This window comes from Entelurus aequoreus, linkage group LG22 (genome assembly GCF_033978785.1).
Source record: "Entelurus aequoreus isolate RoL-2023_Sb linkage group LG22, RoL_Eaeq_v1.1, whole genome shotgun sequence".
NCBI classification, from domain to species: domain Eukaryota; kingdom Metazoa; phylum Chordata; class Actinopteri; order Syngnathiformes; family Syngnathidae; genus Entelurus; species Entelurus aequoreus.
This window is the reverse complement of record NC_084752.1, coordinates 30,924,431-30,950,654: the sequence shown is the minus strand read 5'-3', so window position 1 is coordinate 30,950,654 and position 26,224 is coordinate 30,924,431. Positions and strand designations below refer to the sequence as shown.

The following is a 26,224-nucleotide window of genomic DNA, read 5'->3' as shown; positions in this document are numbered from 1 at the left end:
TGTATTTTAGAGTGAAATTTGTCAGCGAGCACACACCAGTCGGAGTCTCCTCTCTCATTTTTGTACTGACGTATGACCTGATCACTGACCATATAGCCGTTAAGATAAAAGAGCCTCAAAATAAGTTGCATGATGAATCAAGTGTGTTCATGATTAATGCAATATGTTTTTTGTTAGGTAAAGCAGTGTTGAGGTGTGAACATTGCTTTACCTTACCATTACAAATGACCATCATGTCATTTGTAATGTCTAATAAAAAGACTGTAGATACACTTTATCCATATATCTAAAGACAAATATTATGTTTTTTGTATTCTTTAGTAATATCAACTTGTCAGCTTTTTGTCATTACATGAGGTCTTTCATCTCTATTTTAACATCTTGATAGAGGGAGGTTTTTTTTATTTTTTTTTATTTACAAGTTATGTAGATGCTGTATCGGGACAGATCCATTAAGAGTTTGACCAGAAATATGTCGAATAGGAATTAACTATACACAATAACACATTAACAAAATGCTGTGTCACATGAATGGTTTTTGAAGTAATACCTTCGTGACATGAAAAAAACACAAATAATGTGTTTACTTTTTGATATCAAAATGAAACACAAACAGTTTGGCTAATGAAGATGAAGTCTAACAAACAAGCTTTGTTCTTCTCCAATGTCTCCCTAGTGGTTCAGTAGAACAGTTTAGCCAACAACAAAACAAAAACAGGAGTGATACCTCTCACATCGAATACAGAATCTTCACCGCCTTCGTTCAGTTTGATGAGATGACAACACATTTTAGCTAGTATCGATGTTATTTGACCACTGATACAGTTTGCAGTTAAATAAAGGACGAGTAAACATCCCAGTAAACAAAGTAAAGACTTTATAAACAAGTTGAGTTGTGACAACTTTCACGACACATCGCCTGCTGCATGTTTCCTCACCTCATTAACTCTCAGTCACAGCAGTTGATGGACGCTGTATTGAGAAAATGATAGCAACATCAAATAGTTTTTCTCCTTCGCTGTATACTTTGTGTGGGGACAAGTGCGTCTCTTTCCAATATTGTCCACACCTGTCGCCATCTAAACACGGCAGCCAAACGACGCTAGTGCGCATGCGTCTCACTTTGTGTTGGCGAAAATGCATTAACAAATGACGGTTTTTCGGTAATTAAAAAACTAGACGGTATTACTAACCGTCTGGAATTTTATCGCAAATTATCATTATACCACATCAATATGGAATGCACTCCCAACAGATGTTAAAGAAAGGGCATCTCTATCATCCTTCAAAATTGCACTAAAACAACACCTCCAGTCAACTTCAACCCTTGACTAACACCCTCCCCCCTCCCCGGATTGTAAATAACCAAATGTAAATAATCAAATGTATATACTTGTTCTTATGCTTTCTGAACTCACTATGTTTTCTGCTCGCTGTACATATCCTACCAAGTCAGACCTACACTGTTTCAATGCCCATTTCTCTGATGATGCAATTGTTGATGACTGAAGTGCTGATATCAACCAAATCCTCCTCATCCCACCCCCCGGATTGTAAATAATGTAAATAATTCAATGTATATACTCTGATGATTAACTTGTGTGATGACTGTATTTTGATGATAGTATATATTTGTACCATGAATTGATTTACGTGGACCCCGACTTAAACAAGTTGAAAAACTTATTGGGGTGTTACCATTTAGTGGTCAATTGTACGGAATATGTACTGTACTGTGCAATCTACTAATACAAGTTTCAATCAATCAATCAAACTGTTTACTGTTACGTCCCTCGTCCATTAACAAGTAAAAAGTCAAGGGCGGTCACGGCATGTTCTTGCTGCAAATGTTGGTCAATTTTTTTGGCATTACGGCAAACGACGAGGGCGGACGCGGCAGTTGCCGTGGTTAAATTATGGTTACTATGTCAACGGAACAGCCCACAGCAGTCACAATTTTGGAAAAAAAGACACCATAGAAACTAGTGTGATAACTGACAAACACAAGCAACAAACACAGGGAACTATTAATAGCAAAGTTGACTTTTGTGCAGCGGGCATTGAATCGATTCCAAAGTTTAGTCCACCATTAGGATAGCCTCCATACCCAGTCTAGTCTTGGTGGAGTTCAGTGCAATTACGGGTTACATCGTGTTTAAAGCCTGGATAAAAATAAGTTGGTAGCCATAAATACACACCCACTTTGTGTCTGTCTAGAAACTCTGGCTCAATCATTGCCTGTCTGTTAGTCGTGTGCACGAGGCCGTGCTGACAAGCTCTAAAAGGCCACTCTTGTCCTCAACGGGCCAAGCTACTGTAGGTCATCTGAGCAGAGTTTGTCCCAGAACACAGTTTAGTCATTCTGTTATTATCCACAGCAGCAGGATTGTGAATTTGTAAACAGGAGATTATTCTAGTGTAACTTTGTATGCATGTTGGAAATGAACCAAAGTAAACATAAACAGAGCTCTGCTTGTTTTAAAATACTTAATACTTGTTGCTGTAACTCTGTAAGCCGCAGGTGTCAAACTCAACGTCATCAAAGCCTGGAAATATTAAGACACTTCATCGTTCTTGCTAGATGTATTTCAATTTTAACAGAATAAAATGCACGGCATGTAGATGCAGTACATTATCTTAAAAAGGAACTGCACTTTTTTGGAAGTTTGCCAATCATTCACACTCCTTTTGTAAGACAACACGTTTTTTTGGTAACACTTTAATATGGGGAACATATTCTAAGTAACAAAGACTTAATTTAGAGTTATTTGGACACTAGGGGAACATATAAAGGTTAGGATTAGGGTTACTAATAAGCAATAATTCTGAGGTTATTGAGGGAAGACTCTTAGTTAATGGTTGTATAATAATGCCATGCAGAATAAGGCATTAATAAGTACTTAATAATGACTAATTAAGATCCAATATGTTACTCATTTGCATGTTAATAAGCAACTAATTAATGGTGAATATTAGGGATGTCCAATAATGGCTTTTTTGCCGATATCCGATATTCCGATATTGTCCAACTCTTAATTACCGATACCGATATATACAGTCGTGGAATTAACACATTATTATGCCTAATTTTTTTGTAGATTATTTTATTTATTTATTTATTTTAATTTTTTAATTTTTTAATTTTTTATTTTTTTATTATTATTATTTATTATGCCTAATTTGGACAACCAGGTATGGTGAAGATAAGGTCCTTTTTTAAATAAATAAAAAGATTTTTCTTGAATAAAAAAGAAAGTAAATCAATATAAAAACAGTTACATAGAAACTAGTAATTAATGAAAATGAGTAAAAATTAACTGTTAAAGGTTAGTACTATTAGTGGACCAGCAGCACGCACAATCATGTATCCCTTGCAGACTGTATTGATATATATTGATATATAATGTAGGAACCAGAATATTAATAACAGAAAGAAACAACCCTTTTGTGTGAATGAGTGTAAATGGGGGAGTAATGCTTTTTGGGTTGGTGCACTAAATGTAAGTGTATCTCGTGTTTTTTATGTTGATTTAATTAAAAAAGGGAAAAAAAGCCGATACCGATAATAAAAAAAACGATACCGATAATTTCCGATATTACATTTTAAAGCATTTATCAGTCAATAATATCGGCCTAGTGAATATGTTCCCCATACTAAAGTGTTACCGTTTTTTTTTCTGTTTTTATGCATTCTAACTTGTAAATGAATGATAGCAAAAGTCAGCTAACAATGGAGCAAATGGTAGTTGCTCTATTCCGCCTATAGAGCGCTCTAAAAAACCTCCATCAACGTTTTATGTACACGCTGTAAGTAGGGCTGGGCGATATGGCCTTTTTTTAATATCTCGGTATTCTTAGGCCATGTCACGATACACGATATATATCTGGATATTTTGCCTTAGCCTTGAATGAACACTTGATGCATATAATCACAGCAGTATGATGATTCTATGTGTCTACATTAAAACATTCTTGTTCATACTGCATTAATATATGCTCATTTTAAACTTTCATGCAGAGAGGGAAATCACAACTAAGTCAATTGACCAAAAGTGTATTTATTAAACAGTTATTAAGCAGTGGCAAAAACATTCATGTCATTTCCAAAACAGAAAGTGCAAGATTGTCAGAGACATTTTAAAACAAGCTATAAGTGCACTTTTGTGCATGATGTCACTGAGACGACATATCAAAACAACACTAAATTAAAGTGCACTTTTTGTACAGAACGCCACTACAATAGTTTAAAACAAAAAAAAGTGCACTTTTGTGCATGATGTCACACAAGATATTTCAATAAGTGTCAAATAAAAACGAGCTGCATAATAGGAAATCAAATAGTGTGTGTCCTTCGCTATGTGGTAGGTTCCTGCGGACGTTATCTCCTTCTGTTGTTGACTATTTTTTTTATACAATGTTGATCTGGCAATGCTTTTGCCGCATACTTGACATATTACGGTTGTCTGTTCAACATCTTTCCGCTTGAAGCCAAACCACCGCCAGACGATGGACCCCGTGCTGTTTTTCTTGGGAATTAATTCTTGCTTCATTTGTTACCAGATCCGCACCTTCTTTCTCTCGTATTACCACTCGCACCGCTCCGCTAGCATCACAGCTAACGTTACCCATGTCGCTACCTCTCTGCTCCTCGGGGGCGTATGACGTTGCACACGCGACAGTATGTGACGTATGTAAGAAGGTGCGCTTGTTTTATCTCTCTGTGAGAGGAGAGACAAGAAAAAGTGAGAAAAGCCTGTAGTGTAATGCCCGCAGCTAAAAGCAACTGCGCGAGAACGTATACTCCAATATCACAATATAGTCATTTTCTATATCGCACAGAGACAAACCCGCGATCTATTGAGTATATTCGATATATCGCCCAGCCCTATATACTGTACAATGTCTGCTCTCCCTGAGATGTCAACTGATGGGATGTTAATATTTTCCCGTTTCGATAAAGAATTCATTATAATCCTCACAAAGGGGAAAAAAATGGGCAGCAAACCAACGGTTTTTCATGTCTTTTTCGCCATCTCCGTTTCTAAGTTGGATGTCAAACTTGACCAACTTCTCGGTTTACGGCCACAACCTTCTAAAATTCGAGGTGATATGCATTATTTATAATCTAGAATTAAATTTCACCAACTCAGAGGCGATGCAGCAGCTCACCGGCTCAGTTTGTCAATTTAGCATCGTAAGCTAGTTAGCCCTCTGTTATCACGGCGCCATTAAAAGTAGTTGGTCTGCGTAAACCCTTATAGTAACAATATCGGTTAAATTTAGGTCTCGACATGTACAGTAAATGGTTGGGCAGCACAGTGAAACAGGGTTCGTGTGTGTGCCTCACAATACGAAGGTCCTGGGTTCGATCCCGGGGCTTGGGGTCTTTCTGTGTGGTGTTTGCATGTTCTTCCTGTGACTGCGTGGGTTCCCTCCGGGTACTCCGGCTTCCTCCCACCTCCAAAGACATGCACCTGGTGTGTGAGTGTGAATGTTGTCTGTCTATCTGTGTTGGCCCTGCGATGTCCAGGGTGTACCCCGCCTTCTGCCCGAATGCAGCTGAGACCTATCTCAGGGTGGCTGGTGGGGGTGCTGGAGCCTACTCCAGCACCTCACCCGCCACCCTGAGAGGGACAAGCAGTAGAAAATATTACCATTACCTGCATTGCCACCCCATACTTGCCATATTTTACAACTTTGAGTGCATAAAAAAAGAAAAACATGTGTTCTTGTCTTACATAGGAATTATATAGGCAAAAAGTGCATCCCCCCTATTTTTTTTGTGAGTATTTAATGAAAATTTTAAATTTCGGCCATTTTACAATTCTCAAATTTAGAGAATAATTTAGAACCTTTATTTAACCAGATAAGAAAACCCATTGAGATCAAGATCTCTTTCACAAGGGTGACCTGGCCAAGAGGTCAACAGCACATGTCACAGAGCAGTTTCAAAAATAATACATTAAGACATACATTTTAAAATACATAAGAGAACTGTAAAACAACAGAGATTTACATCTTTAAAAACACAGGCACTGTGCAAACGTCTCTCGCTGTTTGTCCCTCAGGACAGAACGGAAGGCTCCAAATGGAAGTAGTTCTGTAATTTTCAGTTTCATTTGCAATGCATTCCATGCCATAGGGGCAGCAATGCCAAAAGCTCTTTTGCCAAATTCAGTCCGTACATGAGGAACAGTTAAAACATACAAATTGTTAGAACGTAATGCGTAAGAGCTGCTTTTTCTTTGTAACAGAGTACACAAGTATGGAGGTATTAAACCTAAAAGAGCCTTATAAATGATAGTCAGCCAATGTGTGTATCTGCGTGCACTCAATGAAAATAAGTCTGACTTCATATACAGTTGACAATGGTGGGTGAGACTACGACAGCCAGTAACAAATCTTAGTGCTGAATGAAAAACAGTGTCCAAGGACTGGAGGCATTTAGATGAAGCACTAAAATAAAGCACGTCTCCATAATCAATTACAGGCAAGATAGTTGCTGTCACCAATTTCTTTCTGACTTTAAGAGAGAAGCAGTTTTTATTTCTAAAAAAGAAACCAAGCTTTACCCTAAGCTTAGAGACCAAGTTGTTAATATGGGCTTTAAATGAAAGCTCCTGATCAAGAGTAAAACCCAAGTACTTGTAATTTAAGACCTGCTCTATAGGGTTTCCATTTGATGTTACAATATTTGTAATATTTTCCAGTAGCACCCTTGAATGAGAGAAAACCATTACCTTGCTTTTATCTGTATTTAAAACCAATTTAAGATCAAATAAGCGAGCCTGGATGACATCAAAAGCAGCTTGTAAAAACTCAAAAGCCTGAGTGATGGAGGTTGAACAGCAATAAATAATGGTGTCGTCTGCATAAAAATGGTACATTGCATTTGACAAATTATTACAAAGATTATTTATGTAGATAGAAAATAAAATGGGCCCCAGCACTGAGCCTTGTGGAACGCCTTTGGTAATGTCCAGTAATGAAGAGGTGGTCCCAGCCACCTGTACACGTTGTGTTCTGCTGGAGAGATAGTCTGTGAACCAAGCAGCTGCATTTTTAGATAATCCAACGTGATGAAGGGCTTGAATTAACAGACTGTGGTCTACTGTGTCAAATGCTTTTGACAAATCAATAAATAGGGCGACACAATATTTCTTGCCGTCTACAGGAATGGAAGGTAAGTAAAACAGTTCAAGCTTCATATTTTTGCTTTTCCAGCTACTTTACATGAAAGGGGAAACATTCCTCTCAATATGATAGGCGACTTGTCCAGGGTGTACCCCGCCTTCCGCCCGATTGTAGCTGAGATAGGCTCCAGCGCCCCCGCGACCCCCAAAGGGATAAGCGGTAGAAAATGGATGGATGGATGATAAACTGCAAATTACAACTGTAGTACACTATTATAATTGACATTTGTGTGTATGTGTATGTGTGTGTTTTATGCTAAGGCAGTGTTTCTTAACCATAGTGCCCGTTGTTGGTCCGCAAGCGCTTCCGAGAGGGCCGCCAAAAAATATCTGTTTCTCAGCTGTAATACACTTTTCCACCACTTGTGGTAGCAATAGCAGTAACAGAAGAAGTCAAGAGCAAAAGTCATAGAAAAGTTTCTTCAGTGCGAAAATTATGACTAAAGTGGTTACGCTGTTTTTTTTCATTTGCACCTTAATTTTATTGACAGTTTATTAAAAAACTGCGGAGCCCCTGAAGGGAAATGGGGGAAACATTATTTTTTAGATATGTATCTCGTGCGCACGAGAAACTATCTCGTGCGCACGAGATACATAGCTAAAAAAAAAAAAATTCCCCCATGTCCCTTTAGGGCAGACCTGGGCAAATTAAGGCCTGGCCGCCACATGAGCTATTTAATCTGGCCTGTCGGACATTCCCAAAATATTATTTTATATCTTTAAGATGGAAAGTGTAGCTGCCATTATGATGTGCAGTGATGTTTTTAAATGACTGTAAGTCTTGAACTATACAAAGTATTTTAATGGTTGGAATCTGCGCTTTTGCATGATATACTAGTTAGTATGGTAATCTAATTAGTTGCTATGGTATAATCTAATTAGTTATTATGGTAATCTAATTAGTTACTATGGTAATCTAAGTCACAGCAGCTCAGACGAGGCACCAATCAGTGTGGGTGGGGAGCGTTTCCACAGAGTGTTTCCAGAGCGAGCCTGAAATGCGGGTGTCAGGGACAGACGCGGAAGGAGATTTTTCCAACAAAGTTCTAAAGCTTAGTGATATATCAGATTGTAGGTGGGGTTTTTTTTTTTACCCTTTGCTGTGTTTGTTGCATTTTTGTTGCGTTTCGCTTGATTGTAAAATTGTTGATCAAGAGGGTGTGTGACGTTCATATGTTGTCAATATTCAGTGTTTTACCGTTCATAGTTAATATTGTAAATCTCCCATTCTTTATTTACTGTCATGACGCGGAGTCGAACCCACGTTTCCTCTGCAGCTGCAGGCACCTCTGTTAACCCCTCTGCTGGCAGCACACTCAAACACACCTCTGCTCGCGCTGAGCACAACACGCCCACACAGCAACAAGCCTGCAAACAATCACTCATCAGTACACCTGGACTTGACGAGGGGGAGCGGCATAAAGACCAGCGGACCCAAGGAACCTTTGCCAGAACTTCGCTAACCTTCCAGTAAGCATCACGTCTGGCATTCCTTTCCCAGTGATTTCCTCATCCTTGTTTTGCTCTATCTCTCAGTGTTTCCCCCTGGTTCATGCCCTTTTGTATTTCCACAGTGACTCTCCTGACCTCCGTGATCGTGCCTTGTCACTCAACACCCATCCGGATTCCTAACTGCCCTCCTCGATCCACGACCTCTCTGCTCGGACCTAGACCACGCTGCCCTGCTCTTGCCCATGACCACTTGCCTGTCCACGAACTGCCTCTTCGCCTTGCCCCCTTGGATAACGACGAAAGATACAACCAACATTTACAGACAACAACCCTTGGTAACATTTACATTAATAGACACATTTTTTTCTCTAAATTTGGCTCCCCGAGTCAATATAATTGCCCAGGCCTGCTTTAGGGGCTCCGTAAAAAACATATATGTTATACGCTTGTACATTATTTCTTATTAAATTTAAAGGCCTACTGAAATGAATTTTTTTAAATTTAAACGAGGATAGCAGATCCATTCTATGTGTCATACTTGATCATTTCGCGATATTGCCATATTTTTGCTGAAAGGATTTAGTATAGAACAACGACGATAAAGTTTGCAACTTTTGGTCTCTGATAAAAAAAAGCCTTGCCCCTACCGGAAGTAGCGTGACGTCACAGGAGGAAGGGCTGCTCACAATTTCCCATTGTTTTCAATGCAGCGAGAGAGATTCGGACCGAGAAAGCGACGATTACCCCATTAATTTGAGCGAGGATGAAAGATTCGTGGTCGAGAACGCAAAATGGACATTCACAGTGACTTTTATCTCCACGACAATACATCGGTGAAGCTCTTTAGCTACGGAGCTAACGTGATAGCATCGGGCTTAAATGCAGATAGAAACAAAATAAATAAACCCCTGACTGGAAGGATAGACAGAAAATCAACAATACTATTAAACAATGGACATGTAAATACACGGTTAATGCTTTCCAGGCTGGCGAAGCTTAACAATGCTGTTGCTAACGACGCCATTAAAGCCAACTTAGCAACAGGACCTCACAGAGCTACGCTAAAAACATTAGCTATCCACCTACGCCAGCCAGCCCTCATCTGCTCATCAACACCCGTGCTCACCTGCGTTCCAGCGATCGACAGAGCGACGAAAGACTTCACCCGGTCATAGATGCGGTCGGCGGCCCGGAGACGGAGGAAGTCAGGGTGAGGCCGGCGGCTAGCGCGTCTGCTATCCATCTCAAAGTCCTCCTGGTTTTGTTGCTGTAGTCCGCCGCTAATACACCGATCCCACCTAGAACTTTCTTCTTTGCAGTCTTCATTGTTCATTAAACAAATTGCAAAAGATTCACCAACAGATGTCCAGAATACTGTGGAATTTTGCGATGAAAACAGAGCTTTTTGTATTGGATTCAATGGTGTCCGAATACTTCCGTTTCAACCATTGACGTCACGCGCATACGTCATCATACATAGACGTTTTCAACCGGAAATTTCGCGGGAAACTTAAAATTGCACTTTATAAGTTGTATTGTATTGGCATGTGTTGCAATGTTAAGATTTCATCATTGATATATAAACTATCACACTGCGTGGTCGGTAGTAGTGGGTTTCAGTAGGCCTTTAGTTAGATTTTGTATTATTTTATCTTATTTTATTGTATTTTATTTTATATATGAACTATTGCTATTTATTTTAGCAGTGTACTTTTTCAATAGGATTAAAATCAAACGTAAGATTACTAATTTAGTGTTAATATTTAGGTGGGCCCCGGGCAACTCTGTAGTGGAAAAGTTAACCCTGCGCTAAGGCACATTTCTCTTTCTTAAAGGATGAATAAATATCTATGTACCTCTCTGACAATGTCAATCAAAACAAAGTATTATGAGCTCTTGTGCTAAATCCCATAAGATGCATTTAATGACCTGGCTTTTGAGTTTACAGTAATAATGGCGCTCAGACATTCAAAATGGGAACCCCCCCTGCGCCACAAGGGCCTATCGCATGACCCACCACTCGGGCCCTGGCCTCACCCTAGAATAGCACGTCCTGTGCTCCCCAAATACCAGCAGTGGCTTCACGTTGAAAACTCCATTATGCATCCGACTTTTGTTGAGTGTGGGGTAATTTGAGTCTGGGGGTTGTAAAGGCAGCAGTGAGAATTCCTGCTTTGGTGGGACTGCAAACTTTGTAACTCAGTCCGGGGTCTTCCAGGTGGCGCCGTCACTCAGGAGGAGCGCTGGACTTGGTGCGATCACTTGACCCCGGCCAAGACAGCTGAGTATTTGCATGGCCTATATTTACTTCTCTAATGACTGCCTGCTGCGGACTTTGCAAGGCATCATTAAAACTATATATAAGTACATTATCCAAATCCCACATGGACATGCTGACTCCACGGTCCTTATTTATCTTCTATGACTATTGTTTTGGTCATATTGTAATTAGTGCCGTCAAATAATTAATCACACTTTTGAATTTAGATTAATCATGATTAATCACGGGTTATCACTTGCTTGAATAATTTAAATTCACTTAAAATAAGACTCTAATATTTGGACATAAATGTGTTTATATTGTTAGAATGTCATTGAGGAACATCTTTAAAATGTTGTACCGGTACTTGAATGCACATCATTTATGTGCTTAAAACCTAGTAACAGGGGGACGGCGTGGCACAGTTGGGAGAGCAACCTGAGGGTTCCTGGTTCGGTCCCCACCTTCTTCTACCAACCTCGTCACGTCCGTTGTGTACTTGAGCAAGACACTTCACCCTTGCTCCTGATGGGTCGTGGTTAGGGCCTTGCATGGCAGCTCCCGCCATCAGTGTGTGAATGTGTGTATGAATGGGTGAATGTGGAAATAGTGTCAAAGCGCTTTGAGTACCTTGAAGATAGAAAAGCGCTATACAATTATAACCCATTTACCATTTACTAGAGATGTCCGATAATGGCTTTTTTGCCGATATCCGATATTCCGATATTGTCCAACTCTTAATTACCGGATTCTGGGTATTTGTTCTGTTGTGTTTATGTTGTGTTACGGTGCGGATGTTCTCCCGAAATGTGTTTGTCATTCTTGTTTGGTGTGGGTTCACTGTGTGGCGCATATTTGTAACAGTGTTAAAGTTGTTTATACGCCCACCCTCAGTGTGACCTGTATGGCTGTTGACCAAGTATGCTTGCATTCACTTGTGTGTGTGTAAAAGCCACATATATTATGTGACTGGGCCGGCACGCAAAGGCAGTGCCTTTAAGGTTTATTGGCGCTCTGTACTTCTCCCTAAGTCCGTGTACACAGCGGCATTTAAAAAAGTCATAAATTGTATTTTTTGAAACCGATAATTTCTGATATTACATTTTTAAGCACTTATCGGCCGATAATATCGGCAGTCCGATATTATCGGACATCTCTAACATTTACAGTTTTATCTAAAGTCCAGTCTGGGTTCATCCCACTCCAATCGCATTTTTGAGGCACTTAAACAGCACGAAATCTGCTCATTGAACTTTGTGGATATTATAAAAAAAACGTCCAATCAGCATAAAATAAAATCTAAATTACGCCTATTCAAATCCATTACAAGGGATGATGGGAAAGATGCAAAGCACTCTCTCCAAATGTATCCATGTTTGGTGCATTTTAGCTGCTTGATATTTCTGATTGATTAAAAGACCTTAAGGAGGTCGTCACGAAAGTAAACAAGGTAGCAGTCACATTTTCACATACTCTTAACAATCAATTATAATAATTATTAATTATATATCCATTATATTATTAGACTATGTACTCATATATACAGTACAGGCCAAAAGTTTGGACACACCTTCTCCTCATTCAATGACTTTTCTTTATTTTCATGACTATTTACTCGATGAGCTTCAAGAGGTAGTCACATGAAGTGGTTTTCACTTCACAGGAGTGCTTGAAAAACATAGAGAGAATGCCAAAAGTGTGCAAAGCAGTAATCCGATCAAAGAGTGGCTATTTTGAAGAAACTAGAATACAACACGTTTTCAGTTATTTCACTTTTTTTTGTTAAGTACATAACTCCACATGTGTTCATTCATAGTTTTGATGCCTTCAGTGACAATCTACAATGTAAATAATCATGCAAATAAAGAAAATGCATTGAATGAGAAGGTGTGTCCAAACTTTTGGCCTGTACTGTAGTTCCAGCTACACTTCTTAAACTTTACTAAGCACATATTTATTGCTGTTTTTTAAGGCTAGGTTAGCAGTTTGCTTAGCTATTAGCAAGCCTGCTCCTGGCTTGCTCTTGGTGTGTTACACATTAACCTCGTCTTCCAGTGATAATACTACTTGATAATAATACTTAAGGTACTAACAAATGCAGTTTATTTGCCCTAATAGAGGTGATTATTGTTAGATTTGTAGAGCTGCTCCAAAATGTGTCTGGAGATACATAATTAGCTGCTAGCCGCTTGTCATCCGGATGATTAAAAATAAACACAGTGTCAGCCAAAGGGGATCAGCGCTTTTGATCGCCATTAAAAGGTATTAATCGGCAACGGCAGTCACACACTTTTTTTTAAAGAAATCGACCAATACTGATCGGTGGTCAATTGATCGGCATAGTCCTACTTTCCATAAATCCTTCATCACTCCTTTGAGACACTTTAGTTGCAGAATTTAGCCTTGAGTGTACCGGTAATGTGTCTTTAGACAATAAACACAAAGTCAAATGGCGGTGTTAGGGGAAAAAGAATAGCCACAGGAGTTACCTGAAGCGAGCAGAGTCACATCAAAGCAGTACAACGTGGGTTTGAAAGTATAGTATTATGTTTTACACTTGCCCAAAAATTGCCTGTACAGTTAATTCAGTTTTTTGATGATTTGACTAATGGAACAGAGTAATATTCCCTCCATTATTTCCTATGTTAACAAACTGTTTCAAAATGCAAACAAATGAAGATTCATTGAATAAGCCTTCACTATTCAGATGAAGACCTCCACAGTAACTGAAGACATATTTTCCAGATGAGTGTTGTCTCACATTGACCTCATCTCACTGCCTTACTAACTGCTTTTTATCACTGCCTTCAACACCTCCTTGAAGACTTGTGACTGTGGTAAACAATAACGTTCCTCTCCAAATACAGCGAGTGGACTGAGAGAAGCTCCTCAAGGCTCACTGAGATCAAGCAGCTTTACTCAGTTCGTAAACAATGTCTGCCAGCATGGCAACCACCGCAATTCGGTGTTATTCATTGGATCTTAAAGACAATTAGTTCCATTTTTATGACATTATGTATCATTCGCTGGTGCAGTCTGAAAGAATGGGCAGGCTTGTCCGCATGCTGACAGAGGATTATTTTTGCCTCTATTTTACCAATAAATATAAAATATATATATATATATATATATATATATATATATATATATATATATATATATATATATATATATATATATATATATATATATAATGTGTGTGTGTGTGTGTGTGTGTGTTTGTGTATATACAGGTATACTGTATATGTATATATATGTGTGTGTGTGTGTGTGTGTATATACCGTATATATATATTGTATGTGTGTATATATATGTGTATATATATATATATATATTAGGGATGTGGGAAAAACTCGATTCAAATTCGAATCGCGATTCTCACGTTGTGCAATTCAGAATCGATTCACATTTTTTAAAAATTGTTTTTTATTTAATTTTTTTAAATTTAATTTAATTTTTTTAAATTAATCAATCCAACAAAACAATACACAGCAATCCAATTCCAAAACCAAACCCGACCCAGCAACAGAGCAATTGAGAGGAGACACAAACACGACACAGAACAAACCAAAAGTAGTAAAAAAAAATGAATATTATCAACAACAGTATCAATATTAGTTACAATCTCAACATAGCAGTGATTAAAAATCCCTCATTGACATTATCATTAGACATTTATAAAAAATTTAAAAAAGAACAATAGTGTCACAGTGGCTTACACTTGCATCGCATCTCATAAGCTTGACAACACACTGTGTCCAATATTTTCACAAAGATAAAATAAGTCATATTTTTGGTTCATTTAATAGTTAAAACGAATTTACATTATTACAATCAGTTGATAAAACATTGTCCTTTACAATTATAAAAGCTTTTTCCAAAAATCTACTACTCTGCTTGCATGTCAGCAGACTGGGGTAGATCCTGCTGAAATCCTATGTATTGAATGAATAGAGAATCCTTTTGAATCGGGAAAAAATCGTTTTTGAATCGTGAATCGTGTTGAATTGAAAAAAAATCGATTTTGAATCGAATCGTGACCCTGAGAATCGATATTGAATCGAATCGTGGGACACCCAAAGATTCACAGCCCTAATATATATATATATATATATATATATATATATATATATATATATATATATATATATATATATATATATATATATATATATATATATATATACACACACACATACACTACTGTTCAAAAGTTTGGGGTCGCCCAAACAATTTTGTGGAATAGCCTTCATTTCTAAGAACAAGAATAGACTGTCGAGTTTCAGATGAAAGTTCTCTTTTTCTGGCCATTTTGAGCGTTTAATTGACCCCACAAATGTGATGCTCCAGAAACTCAATCTGCTCAAAGGAAGGTCAGTTTTGTAGCTTCTGTAACGAGCTAAACTGTTTTCAGATGTGTGAACATGATTGCACAAGGGTTTTCTAATCATCAATTAGCCTTCTGAGCCAATGATCAAACACATTGTACCATTAGAACACTGGAGTGATAGTTGCTGGAAATGGACCTCTATACACCTATGTAGATATTGCACCAAAAACCAGACATTTGCAGCTAGAATAGTCATTTACCACATTAGCAATGTATAGAGTGTATTTCTTTAAAGTTAAGACTACCGGTAGTTTAAAGTTATCTTCATTGAAAAGTACAGTGCTTTTCCTTCAAAAATAAGGACATTTCAATGTGACTCCAAACTTTTGAACGGTAGTGTATATATATGTTAGTCAAGCTTTCTGTGGTTTATCCGTTATACAGTGCTCAATACTGGGGTAGAGTTATATATATACGTTAGGTCATATATATATATATACGTTAGGTCAGGAAAATACACAGAGGCTATTTCATCCCTACAAGTCTACTCTTTAGGGGATTCCCCTGAAGAGCAGAGAAACCTGCAAAACAAGAAACCTGCGAAACAGGCTTGTAGGGATGAAATAGCCTCTGGGTTTTTTCCTGACCTAACGTGTGTGTGTGTGTGTGTGTGTGTGTGTGTGTGTGTGTGTGTGTGTGTATATATATATATATGAGGGCGGTATGGCGTATTGGGTAGAGCGGCCGTGCCAGAAACCTGAGGGTTGCAGGTTTGCTCCCCGCCTCTTGACATCCAAATCGCTGCCGTTGTGTCCTTGGGCAGGACACTTCACCCTTGCCCCCGGTGCCGCTCACACTGGTGTATGAATGATGAATGAATGATAGGTGGTGGTCGGAGGGGCCGTAGGTGCAAACTGGCAGCCCCGCTTCTGTCAGTCTACCCCAGGGCAGCTGTGGCTACGAATGTAGCTTACCACCACCAGATGTGAGCGCTTTGAGTATCTAATAATAGAAAAGCGCGATATAAAATCGAATCCATTATTATTATTATTATATATGTGTGTATATGATGGGTTTTTAACATGTAAAGCGACTTTGGGTACTTAAAAAAGCGCTATATAAATCACCAGGTATTATTATTATTATTATTATATATATGTGTGTGTATATATATATATATATATATATGTATTAGAGATGCGCGGATAGACAATTATTTCATCCGCAACCGCATCACAAAAGTCGTCATCCATCCGCCATCCACCCGAACTAACATTTTATCAAAACCACAACCGCCCGCCACCCGCCACCCACCCGTTGTTATATATCTAATATAGACGATGCAAGGCATTAGTGAGGTTAGAAAGCTTTTGCCAGTTAAAGAAAGGAGACTGATCCAATGCAGCAGAGATATCAATGCGTGCCACGCATTAATATCTCTTGGCCACGCATTAGAGACTAAGAGATGTTAATGCGTGATAATATTATTTATCATTATTATAATATTATTGTCATTTCCATTAAGAAAGTGTTGACTATTATTGTTATTTTTTTTCCCTGGTCTTTAGTATTCCCTTTTTTAGTTTGTCGCGTACCACGTTTGCTGCCGGCGTTGCCATCTTTTAATTTTTTTCTTCTTCTACTGTTGTGTTGTGTTGTGGTGTGCTGTGTCACGCCAAATTTCTTCCCCCTACAAACCCCCCCCCCCCCCCCCCCCCATTTACTTCCGTGGTCATGTTTCCTCTTACGTCATTGACAGCGATCGATAGCACTTCGGCTTTGACTGCCCGTCGCTGGAAGGATACTTCGTCTTTGACAGCTGCTGGAATCTGAAGAAATCGATTATTGTTTTTTTTTGTACAGGCGCGAAACAGGACAGCCGCGTGCCGGTTAAGGACCCCCGGCAACTTTGTGACTTTATTGGACGCAGCCCCGGAAGTAAATGGGGGGGGGGGGGGGGGGGGGGGGGGGGTTTGTAGGGGGGGAAGAAATTTGGTGTGACAGCTGCAGCAGTGCCTGATGAATAATTGCCTGTTTCAAAGAGTGCTGCTCGTTTTTCGTATGTGGGTAACAACATTTAACTATGTATATATATTTCCGAATTGGTTCAACCGCCACCCGCCCGAATCTATTTAAAATCTATTTTTTTCGTCATGCATCCGCCCGACCCGTGGATTATCCGCGGACTCCGCGGTTGTGTCCGCAAACCGCGCATCTCTAATATATATATATATGTGTGTGTGTGTGTGTGTGTGTGTGTGTGTGTGTGTGTGTATGTATATATATATATATATATATATATATATATATATATATATATATATATATATATATATATATATATATATACATATATATATACACACACATATATATATATATATATATATATATATATATATATATATACCAGTGGCAGCTGCTGGTCTTTCAAGTAGGGGAAGCTATTTTCAGCTACTCTCTAAACATGAGTACAGTCTTCAATTACAGATGAACAATATAAATATACAGTATATACGCACACACAGTGTGTACACAAAAGCAGCTCCAGAGAAGGAACTAATAATTTGCAGTTATGTTGTTGTTGATAGGCTATACAGTCAATGTTCGCTAACATTAGTTGCTAAACTTTGCCAAATAGCTACCATTGCTACATGTAATGGTGGTTCTTTGGTCAAAATGTTGCATAGATTATGTTTTACAGATCATCTTCAAGCCGTTTTCTGACCGTCCCCTCAGTCTGTGTCGTTTTATGAGCGATCTTATTTACATGTCTCCACTCTGACTGTGTCTTCTTCCCATTAACCACGTTGTAGTTTTTAGCACTTCCATATGGATTCTACAGACAGATATAAGTTCAAACGATATGCTACTTTGTATTAGAAATGGCAACAGTGTAGGATTCATGTGCATGTACGAGACAGTCTGCCCCATAACTAGATGACTGAGAAAACTAAGGAGTTTATTGACTACAGCTTCAGACTACAATGGCAGACTCTTCGGGTAAAACTTTACCAATATTGCGATATCCGCTGATGTCATCATTGGGGAAAAACGTCCCAAATGGGGCAAATGCCAAACGGCTCGTTTGGAGGAAGTATAAAGGAAGGCAAGACTGTTTTATAAATATCTCAACCATGTCTCCATGGTGGCAGCACGAACCTAGGTCCCCAGACTTTGGGTCTTTCTGTGTGGAGTTTGCATGTTTACCCCGCCGTGACTGTGTGTGTTCCCTCCGGGTACTCCGGCTTCCTCCCACCTCCAAAAATATGCACCTAGGGATAGGTTGATTGGCAACACTAATGTGTGAATGTGAGTGTGAATGTTGTCTATCTGTGTTGGCCCTGCAATGAGGTGGCGCCTCCCCGATAGGGACAAGGCTGTCAGGTTTGTCACTGACAGTTTAGTTATGTTTTGGGTATGACTCAAAACTGCATCCGGTGATGAGACTTCAGTTCGGGAGTTCTGGAGTTTTGGGGAAGGTGGAGTTACCCCTCAGTCATCATTGCTCCCAGGTCCACTCTGACCCGGGGTGGTAGTACCTGTCAGGGTCCCAGCTATGGGTTGAATAGCATTTCAAAGACCTCAACGGTGGAAGTGGCGGAGGATGACACTGCATGTCACAACGGCACTGAAGGCGGATGAAGGCTGCAACAGAGGGTGGTCTCCAGTCGTCATGGATCCATGCCACTGGATCAAGGCCCCTCTCTGCCAAGGACCGTGTGGTGGCTGCAGGCGCATCAGTCTCCCCACGCTAAAAGACGTCACGCGCAGGCGTCCTCACCGAATGGGAATCCATCCATTCTGAGGACAGTCATACTCGACTACGAGTGACTGCCGATGATGATGATGATGAGTTACGTTTTGGTTTTTCCTCTGTCTTTATTTCCTGTCAGCTCTTTTATTTTGGTTATTTCCTGCTTTTGTCCCTGAGCGCTGTTTCCCCTCAGCTGCGGCTGATTGGCACCTGGCCACACCTGGTGTAAATCAGCCGGCTGCTATTTAAACCAGCTTTGTCCTCCAGTCAGTGCTGGAGTATTGTCGATGTCATCACTACCTGTCTTGCTAATACTCGTCGATGTCGTTATTTGCGGTAAGCTGGTTTTTGTTGGCTGGTTCCTATAGCTATTTACAGTTTGCTGTCTCCTAGCTCCTTGTTTTGTGTTTTCCTGTTAGCCAGATCCTGTTAGCCGTTAGCTATTTCCAGTTTTTCTGTTTTCTGGTTCCTGTTTCCAGTTTGCCTGTTCCTAGTTACTGGTTTGTGTTTTTTCTTTATTGTGGACATTAAATCATGTTTTCCTGCACCAAGCCTGCCATCTCTGCATCTTGGGGTTCGTCAACAACACGAACTAGGAACAGGTAAACTGGAAACAGGACCCAGAAAACAGAAAAACTGGAAATAGCTAATGGCTAACAGGATCTGGCTAACAGCAAAACACAAAACAAGGAGCTAGGAGACAGCAAACTGTAAATAGCTATAGGAACCAGCCAACAGGAACCAGCTTACCGCAAATAACGGCATCGACGACTATTAGCACGACAGGTAGTGATGACATCGACAATACTCCAGCACTGACTGGAGGACAAAGCAGGTTTAAATAGCAGCCGGCTGATTTACACCAGGTGTGGCCAGGTGCCAATAAGCCGCAGCTGAGGGGAAAGAGCGCTCGGGGAGAAAAGCAGGAAATAACCAAAATAAGAGCGCTGACGAAATAAAGACAGAGGAAAAACCAAAACATAACTAAACTGTCAGTGACAAACCTGACAAAGGGATGGATGGATGGATGTCTCCATGGTTTGATTTCAAATTTCGGGACTTGGGCAGATCCCAAAAACACAAAAATAGGTACCAATAGGTAAGAAAAATTGGTTTTACATAATCGGCCCCCTTTAAAATTTGACTTAAGTTTTTTATTTTACTTAATCACTGTTTGTAAATTGCTTATGTTTAATGGTAGCATAGTTCCACAATGTAAATTGTTTAAACTTTTACTTTTTGGATCAGCTTGATAGATTAATTTATATGGGTTTTATTTAGAGTTTTCATATCATCTGTAAGTGAAAAAGATCTGCATTAGCTAAGGCCTTTTCAGGAGGTTGAAATGCTGTCTCCAGTGACACCCTGCTGTTTGTTCCAAAGGGGAGCTTTGACATTTGTCACTTTGAGGCGCCACAGCACATTTGCAAAGCCTAACAATGTTTTAAACTCAGAGAGATGGAACGCAATGCAGGAAAATTATTAAATAGTGTTCTTCCACTGTGTTTTTCAAGTCCAATGACCTATACTGTGTCTCACTTTGGTGGGAGTACATACACGTACCAGTTTCCAACTCTAAATAACTTCAGGAGAACTTAAAAAAAATAAAAAATCTAATATTTTAAGGAACGTTCATAATAAAGTAAAGCTGTAAATTGTAATAAACTATTTTTGTGTCAGTGATATTTGCAGCCACAGACTTATAATGTTCTCTTTTTACTATACTTAATCCAAAATAATAATTATTTTTGGACCAGTCTCCTTGTTCCTTGCAGCTTCCTTCTTTCCTTTTACAGCGTCATATTGGACTCAAAAGCTTCTATACTGTTTAAACGTATTCCACAAGGTCTGCGTACAGAAAAGTTAAAGATCAATTTGATACATTTTGTACTTTAAGGATGCCAATATACTGTAGGTCAAGATATGTTATTCCAAGATATTCCATCAATCAACCTTTGTTTTTGTATTACTTTTCATTAACAGGCAAGTGGCAACACAAAGTGCTTCACACCCAAAAAAAAAAAAAGATAGAAGGGAAGAAAACACACATACACAGCACTATTGACAATAACAAAACATGGCATGACACCGAGGATTGAGGAAACAAACGCCACTTTTGAGTCGTCCACACTGGAGAATCACTAAAATTAACGCCATCTAAAGATAGTATAAAATAGATTTTAAAGTATTTGTAAATATAAAATTTAAATAGTACATGAATAAATAAATACAAATATAACATTGAGAGAATAATAGTAGTAATGATAGCAATAAATAACATAGAAAATATCATAATAAAAAAAACAAAAGACCTAAGAAGAGTTTAGCATGATCAGTTGTCTTTACCTTTTTTTAAAATGATCAATGGTATCTGCAGTCCCGAAGCTTTTTCTTCCACAGGGGGTGCCATAGTGGCTAAATGCCGCCCCACCGTGTGTCTTTCTTATAGTATTTGGTAAAGATAACATTTTGGTGCCAGAGGACCTCACCCAGCAGGCACAAGACATTGCTATAACGTTGATTATACATACATGTCCTTTAAAACATCCATCCATTCTCTACCGCTTGTCCCTTTCAACGTTGCAAAATAGTTGTATTTTTAAATTGAGACAACGTTGATGTCTAACATTGGATCCACGCTGTTTGTTGGGAAATGACCACATTTCAATGGTCAAATCAATGTCAGAACCTAACATTGATTCAACGTTGTCTAAAGCATGTTGTTCCAACTTTAAGTTTGAGTTGCTCAACTTCAGGACCTAATTCAGCAAGTTCACAATGTTGTTTCAATGTCATGGATCCGCCATGGTTGACATGGTAAAAGCAGGTCAAATAGATAAGAAGGCCCAAGGCCATTAAGACATTTAAAAACTAATAATAGAACTTTAAAATCGACCCTGTAGCAGACGGGGAGGCAATTCTAGCAACTTTAAAACTGATGTAATGTGCTTCCACCCTCTGGTCCTCATCAGCAGACGTGCAGGTAAGTTTTGTAATAATTGTAGATTTCTAATATTCTTTTTGGGAGGACAAGAGAGCAGACTGCAAAAAGAGCTGTCAAAATATAAGATAAAAAGTCGAGATTTTGTTGAAAAAAAATACCAAAAATTAGTGAAATGAACTAGCTGCATGGACATTTAATTTGACTTGATAAAACATCTTAAATTAGGATTTGTATATCTAGAAATTAGTAGGACTTTTAAACCAAAAATATATTTTTTTAAATTATGAAAACAAGCATTATTCAACTTGGAACTCTGAAATTAAGCATCCTTGGAATGTTGCAACATCTTTATACAAGATTTTATATGCGGGGGGGACCAACATATCTTATTTGAATAGTTATTTTCTTAATGAAATTTTCTTTTAAACTAAAATAGAAAAACAATGTATAAATATTCATGCTAAAATTAAGATTAGTTAGTAACTAAAAATAGGTAAATAGCTCTTAAAGGGGAACTGCACTTTTTTGGGGGAGTTTTGCCTATCGTTTACAATCATTATGAAAGACATGACGATGGATGTATTTCTTATATTTTATGCATTCTTAATATTAAATAAATGTGATCAAAAGTCCGCTTACAATGGAGCCTATAAGAGCCGCTAAATTCCGCCTATAAATCGCTTAAAAAACATCCAAACACCTCCATTAAGGTTTTATATACATGATGTAAGTATATATGTAATGTAGTGATAGGCACATTTATAGTAACATTTAATATTGACCTATTTTGCTCATTTTAAGCATACGAGGAGCATTCATTTAAAAAACACATCACGTTTGCTTTTTTGTCCCTTCATCACTGATTACTGCTCACTGCAGACTTTATGAGAGCCAAAAAACATAATAAAACATCACTTACTGTACAAAGTCTGCTGTCATTAGGATGCTGACTGCTAGAATGTTTATATATTCCCATTTGGATGAAGAATGATCTATAATCATTGCGAACAAACGGAGTCGGGGGCGGGAGGGGACCATGGTCTTTTCGTGTCCTAAATGGCTGTCAAAGTGTACCAACTTGTCGGAATACGTCCTCAGACTTCCTCTGTCCAGGTGAGATGCATGATTTATGATCTAGAATAAACTTCCAGGGAGCAATGAAGTGAGGAAACACCTCACCAGTCAATCATGTCGAACACAGGCTTGTGACCACGGCGCCCTTATAAATAGTTCGCCCGCGTTAGCACTTATAATAACAATATCACTAATACTTGGGTAATATTCAAATCAGGAAATGTAAATGGAGTATTGTTGGCGGTTTTTGAATGGTTATTTATTGGATTTTATGGGCGAAATAGAGAACCTCCCATTGGCTCCAGTGTAAGTAGACTTTTATTTACGTTTGTTTACAAGTTAGAATGCATTAGAAAAAATCCATCTGTCGTTACGTCTCTCATAATGAGTGTGAACGATAGGCAAAATTCCAAAAAAAGTGCAGTTCCCCTTTAAAACTACGGACTTTTCTAGAAATACAATTTAAAATCTTGGCAAGTGGCAAATCATTCGCAGTGCAAGGTATTACAAAGACTAATAAAGGAACTAAAAGTTTGCATTGGCACTTCTGTGTTGGCCCGAGAGAAAAGGGCAGACTCTGGCTATGTTCTTAAGACACTTTATTATCGTATCATTATTATTATCATAACATGATTTTCAAAATGGCCCCAGGCCGCACTTTGACCATTCCTGCTCTATACGCTCTCAGGGGGGTAAAAAGTGTGGCATTCAAAACATAACAAGCTTTAGGTGTTGCCTTACCTCCTGGCAGGCTGATGGGTCCGCATCCATGCTTCTCCTGGTAGATGTCAGCGCTGATGTAGATGTGCTTCTTGCACAGCCTCCACAGGCCAAAGTGAGCAGCTTCGCAGGTGTCATTGACCTTCTTCACCTGAGGGGTGAGCACGGCCCAGTAGTCCGTCACCACCGCGGTGAACATGCAGGCCATGCCCACCAGCAGCACAAAAATGGCAATATTTATCTTGGTGCGCTTGTGCATTCTTCCTGGCGCTCAGTGTTTAGTCTTGCGTAAAGTAGAAAATAAATATTTATCAGGGCGATACACGTTGGAGGCGGCTCGCTCCCTCTTCAGACGCGGCAAACTTCTCGGCTGTTGTCCTCTGTGTTTAGAGTCCGCGCCCGTGCTTCCGAGTGAAGTCAGGCTGCCTCGTTCTACTTCCAAATACTTGTCCTGTGCCTGCTCACTGCGATCCACTCTGCGACCGAGGGGGGCTGCAAGTTTAGAGGCACAGCTGTTGAGGGAGATCAGGAAAGCTGATGCCCAAACCAACTGTCTGCCCTGGCAGGCAAAGGGTGTGTCGGGGGTGCAAGTGGTAGTCAGTGTCATGAAAAGTAAGCAGAGGGTCTGTAATGCTATAAATTTGGCCGATGAGTTAAGTGGTGTGCCTATCTGGTTACTCACAGCATGTATGAATAAGTGCACCCATCTAAACACTAACCCTCTCCAGAGTTTAGCAGCATTTCAAAAAGAAAATGCCCTGTAAATGTTTGCAATAATTTTGCACATACAGCATTCCTGCACCTGGCTCTTTGGGGTGTGTCTTCAAAAATGTGTTACACTGGTTGTGATGGCCTTATTTTTTTTATTTTTTTTTATTTCAGACAATGAATGAACTTGAACAATGAACATCACTTTTATTTTCGTTGAAGATGCTTGTAGGCGGACACGCTGCGATTAGCTTTTAGTTTTTTGTTTGATTTCTTTCTTGAATTCAGCAGTTTTTCACTGTCTTCATCAAAGTGCTGGCAACTTTCTTGGGCCCCATGGTGGCCTATTTTGTAGTCTTAATTAAAAAAAGCATTAACGAACACAAAACTTTAAAAACTTTTCAATGCTTTTTGGCCTCTTGTCCACACACAAACAGATACTGTTATTTCCGGGCTATAGAGACACACCCACCTCATTTTTGGAAATGCATTGGCCCCCCAAGTCTAAAGCCCATAGGTGTACACATTAGGGATCGACCGATTATCGACCGGGCCGCCACCAATACTTGGTATTTTGAGATATATTTGTATCGACTGTCTTTTATCGGTATCGGCCGATATACATACAGATACAGATGTGTGTATATATATATGTATAAATGTGTGTGTGTGTGTGTGTGTGTGTGTGTGTGTGTGTGTGTGTGTGTGTGTATGTGTGTGTGTGTGTGTGTGTGTGTGTGTGTGTGTATATTTATATATATATATATATGTGTATATATATATATATGTATGTGTATATACAGGTATATATATATATATATGTATTAAAGATGCGCGAATAGGCAATTATTTAATCCGCAACCGCATCACAAAAGTCGTCATCCACCCGCCATCCACCCGAACTAACATTTTATCAAAACCACAACCGCCCGCCACCCGCCACCCACCCGTTGTTATATATCTAATATAGACGATGCAAGGCATTCCTGTTGTCATGTCTGTTCATGTTTTTGTTTTGGCCATGTGTTTGTTTTTTGGACTCTTTTTAGTTCCTGGTTGCACTTCCTTGTTTGGTTTGGTTTCCATGGTCACCCATTAGTTTTCACCTGTCTTGTCACGCACCTGTTTCACATCTCGAGTCACGCACCTGCTTTTCTACCTTCAAGGTACTCAAAGCGCTTTGACAGTATTTCCACATTTACCCATTCACACACACATTCACACACTGATGGCGGGAGCTGCCATGCAAGGCGCTAACCAGCAGCCATCAGAGGCAAAGGGTGAAGTGTCTTGCCCAAGGACACAACGGACATGACTAGGAAGGTAGAAGGTGGGAATTGAACCCCAGTAACCAGCAACACTCCGATTGCTGGCACAGCCACTCTACCAACTTCGCCACGCCGTGAAAGAAAGGGTGACCTAATATTGTCTATTTATTTACATGGTATCAGTATAGAAATATACTAAAGTACTTCTCCATACGTCATCAGCCTGATTTATATAAACTACCGTGAACTGTGAAATGCGGTGGAAACACAAACCACACACTTCTACAGGAACCTATAGTTCCAGGAACCAGAGGATTCAGGAACAAAACGTTCAGGTGGGAAATGGCCCAATAATGATCTTGCTGTAAAAAACTGGTTGACAGAATTTTACCGTAAAAAAATCGGTGGACAACTGTAGATTTTAGAGTAAAAAAATGCAAGTTCAGTCGCCTTATTTTTACCGTCAAAAAAAAAAATCCCAATTGTGGTACAGTTTTCCATTTACAGTAACACACCA

At 39.2% G+C, this 26,224-nt stretch overlaps 1 protein-coding gene and 1 long non-coding RNA gene across 2 annotated transcripts in view; one reads left to right on the top strand and one right to left on the bottom strand.

Annotated features, from left to right (window-relative positions):
- LOC133639237 (uncharacterized) overlaps positions 1-11,044 on the top strand; it is a 46,412-nt gene extending 35,368 nt beyond the window's left edge. The window contains exons 4-6 of the long non-coding RNA XR_009823755.1: positions 8,471-8,663; positions 8,768-8,980; positions 10,864-11,044. This is a non-coding gene — a long non-coding RNA (uncharacterized LOC133639237). The remainder of the gene's footprint in view (positions 1-8,470; positions 8,664-8,767; positions 8,981-10,863) is intronic.
- The window catches only part of LOC133639236 (voltage-dependent calcium channel gamma-1 subunit-like), a 51,409-nt gene extending 27,170 nt beyond the window's left edge, over positions 1-24,239 (bottom strand). The window contains exon 1 of the mRNA XM_062032409.1: positions 23,753-24,239. Within this exon, the coding sequence (XP_061888393.1) occupies positions 23,753-23,990 (238 nt within the window). The 5' untranslated portion in view covers positions 23,991-24,239. The remainder of the gene's footprint in view (positions 1-23,752) is intronic.
- Positions 24,240-26,224: the final 1,985 nt, after the last annotated feature.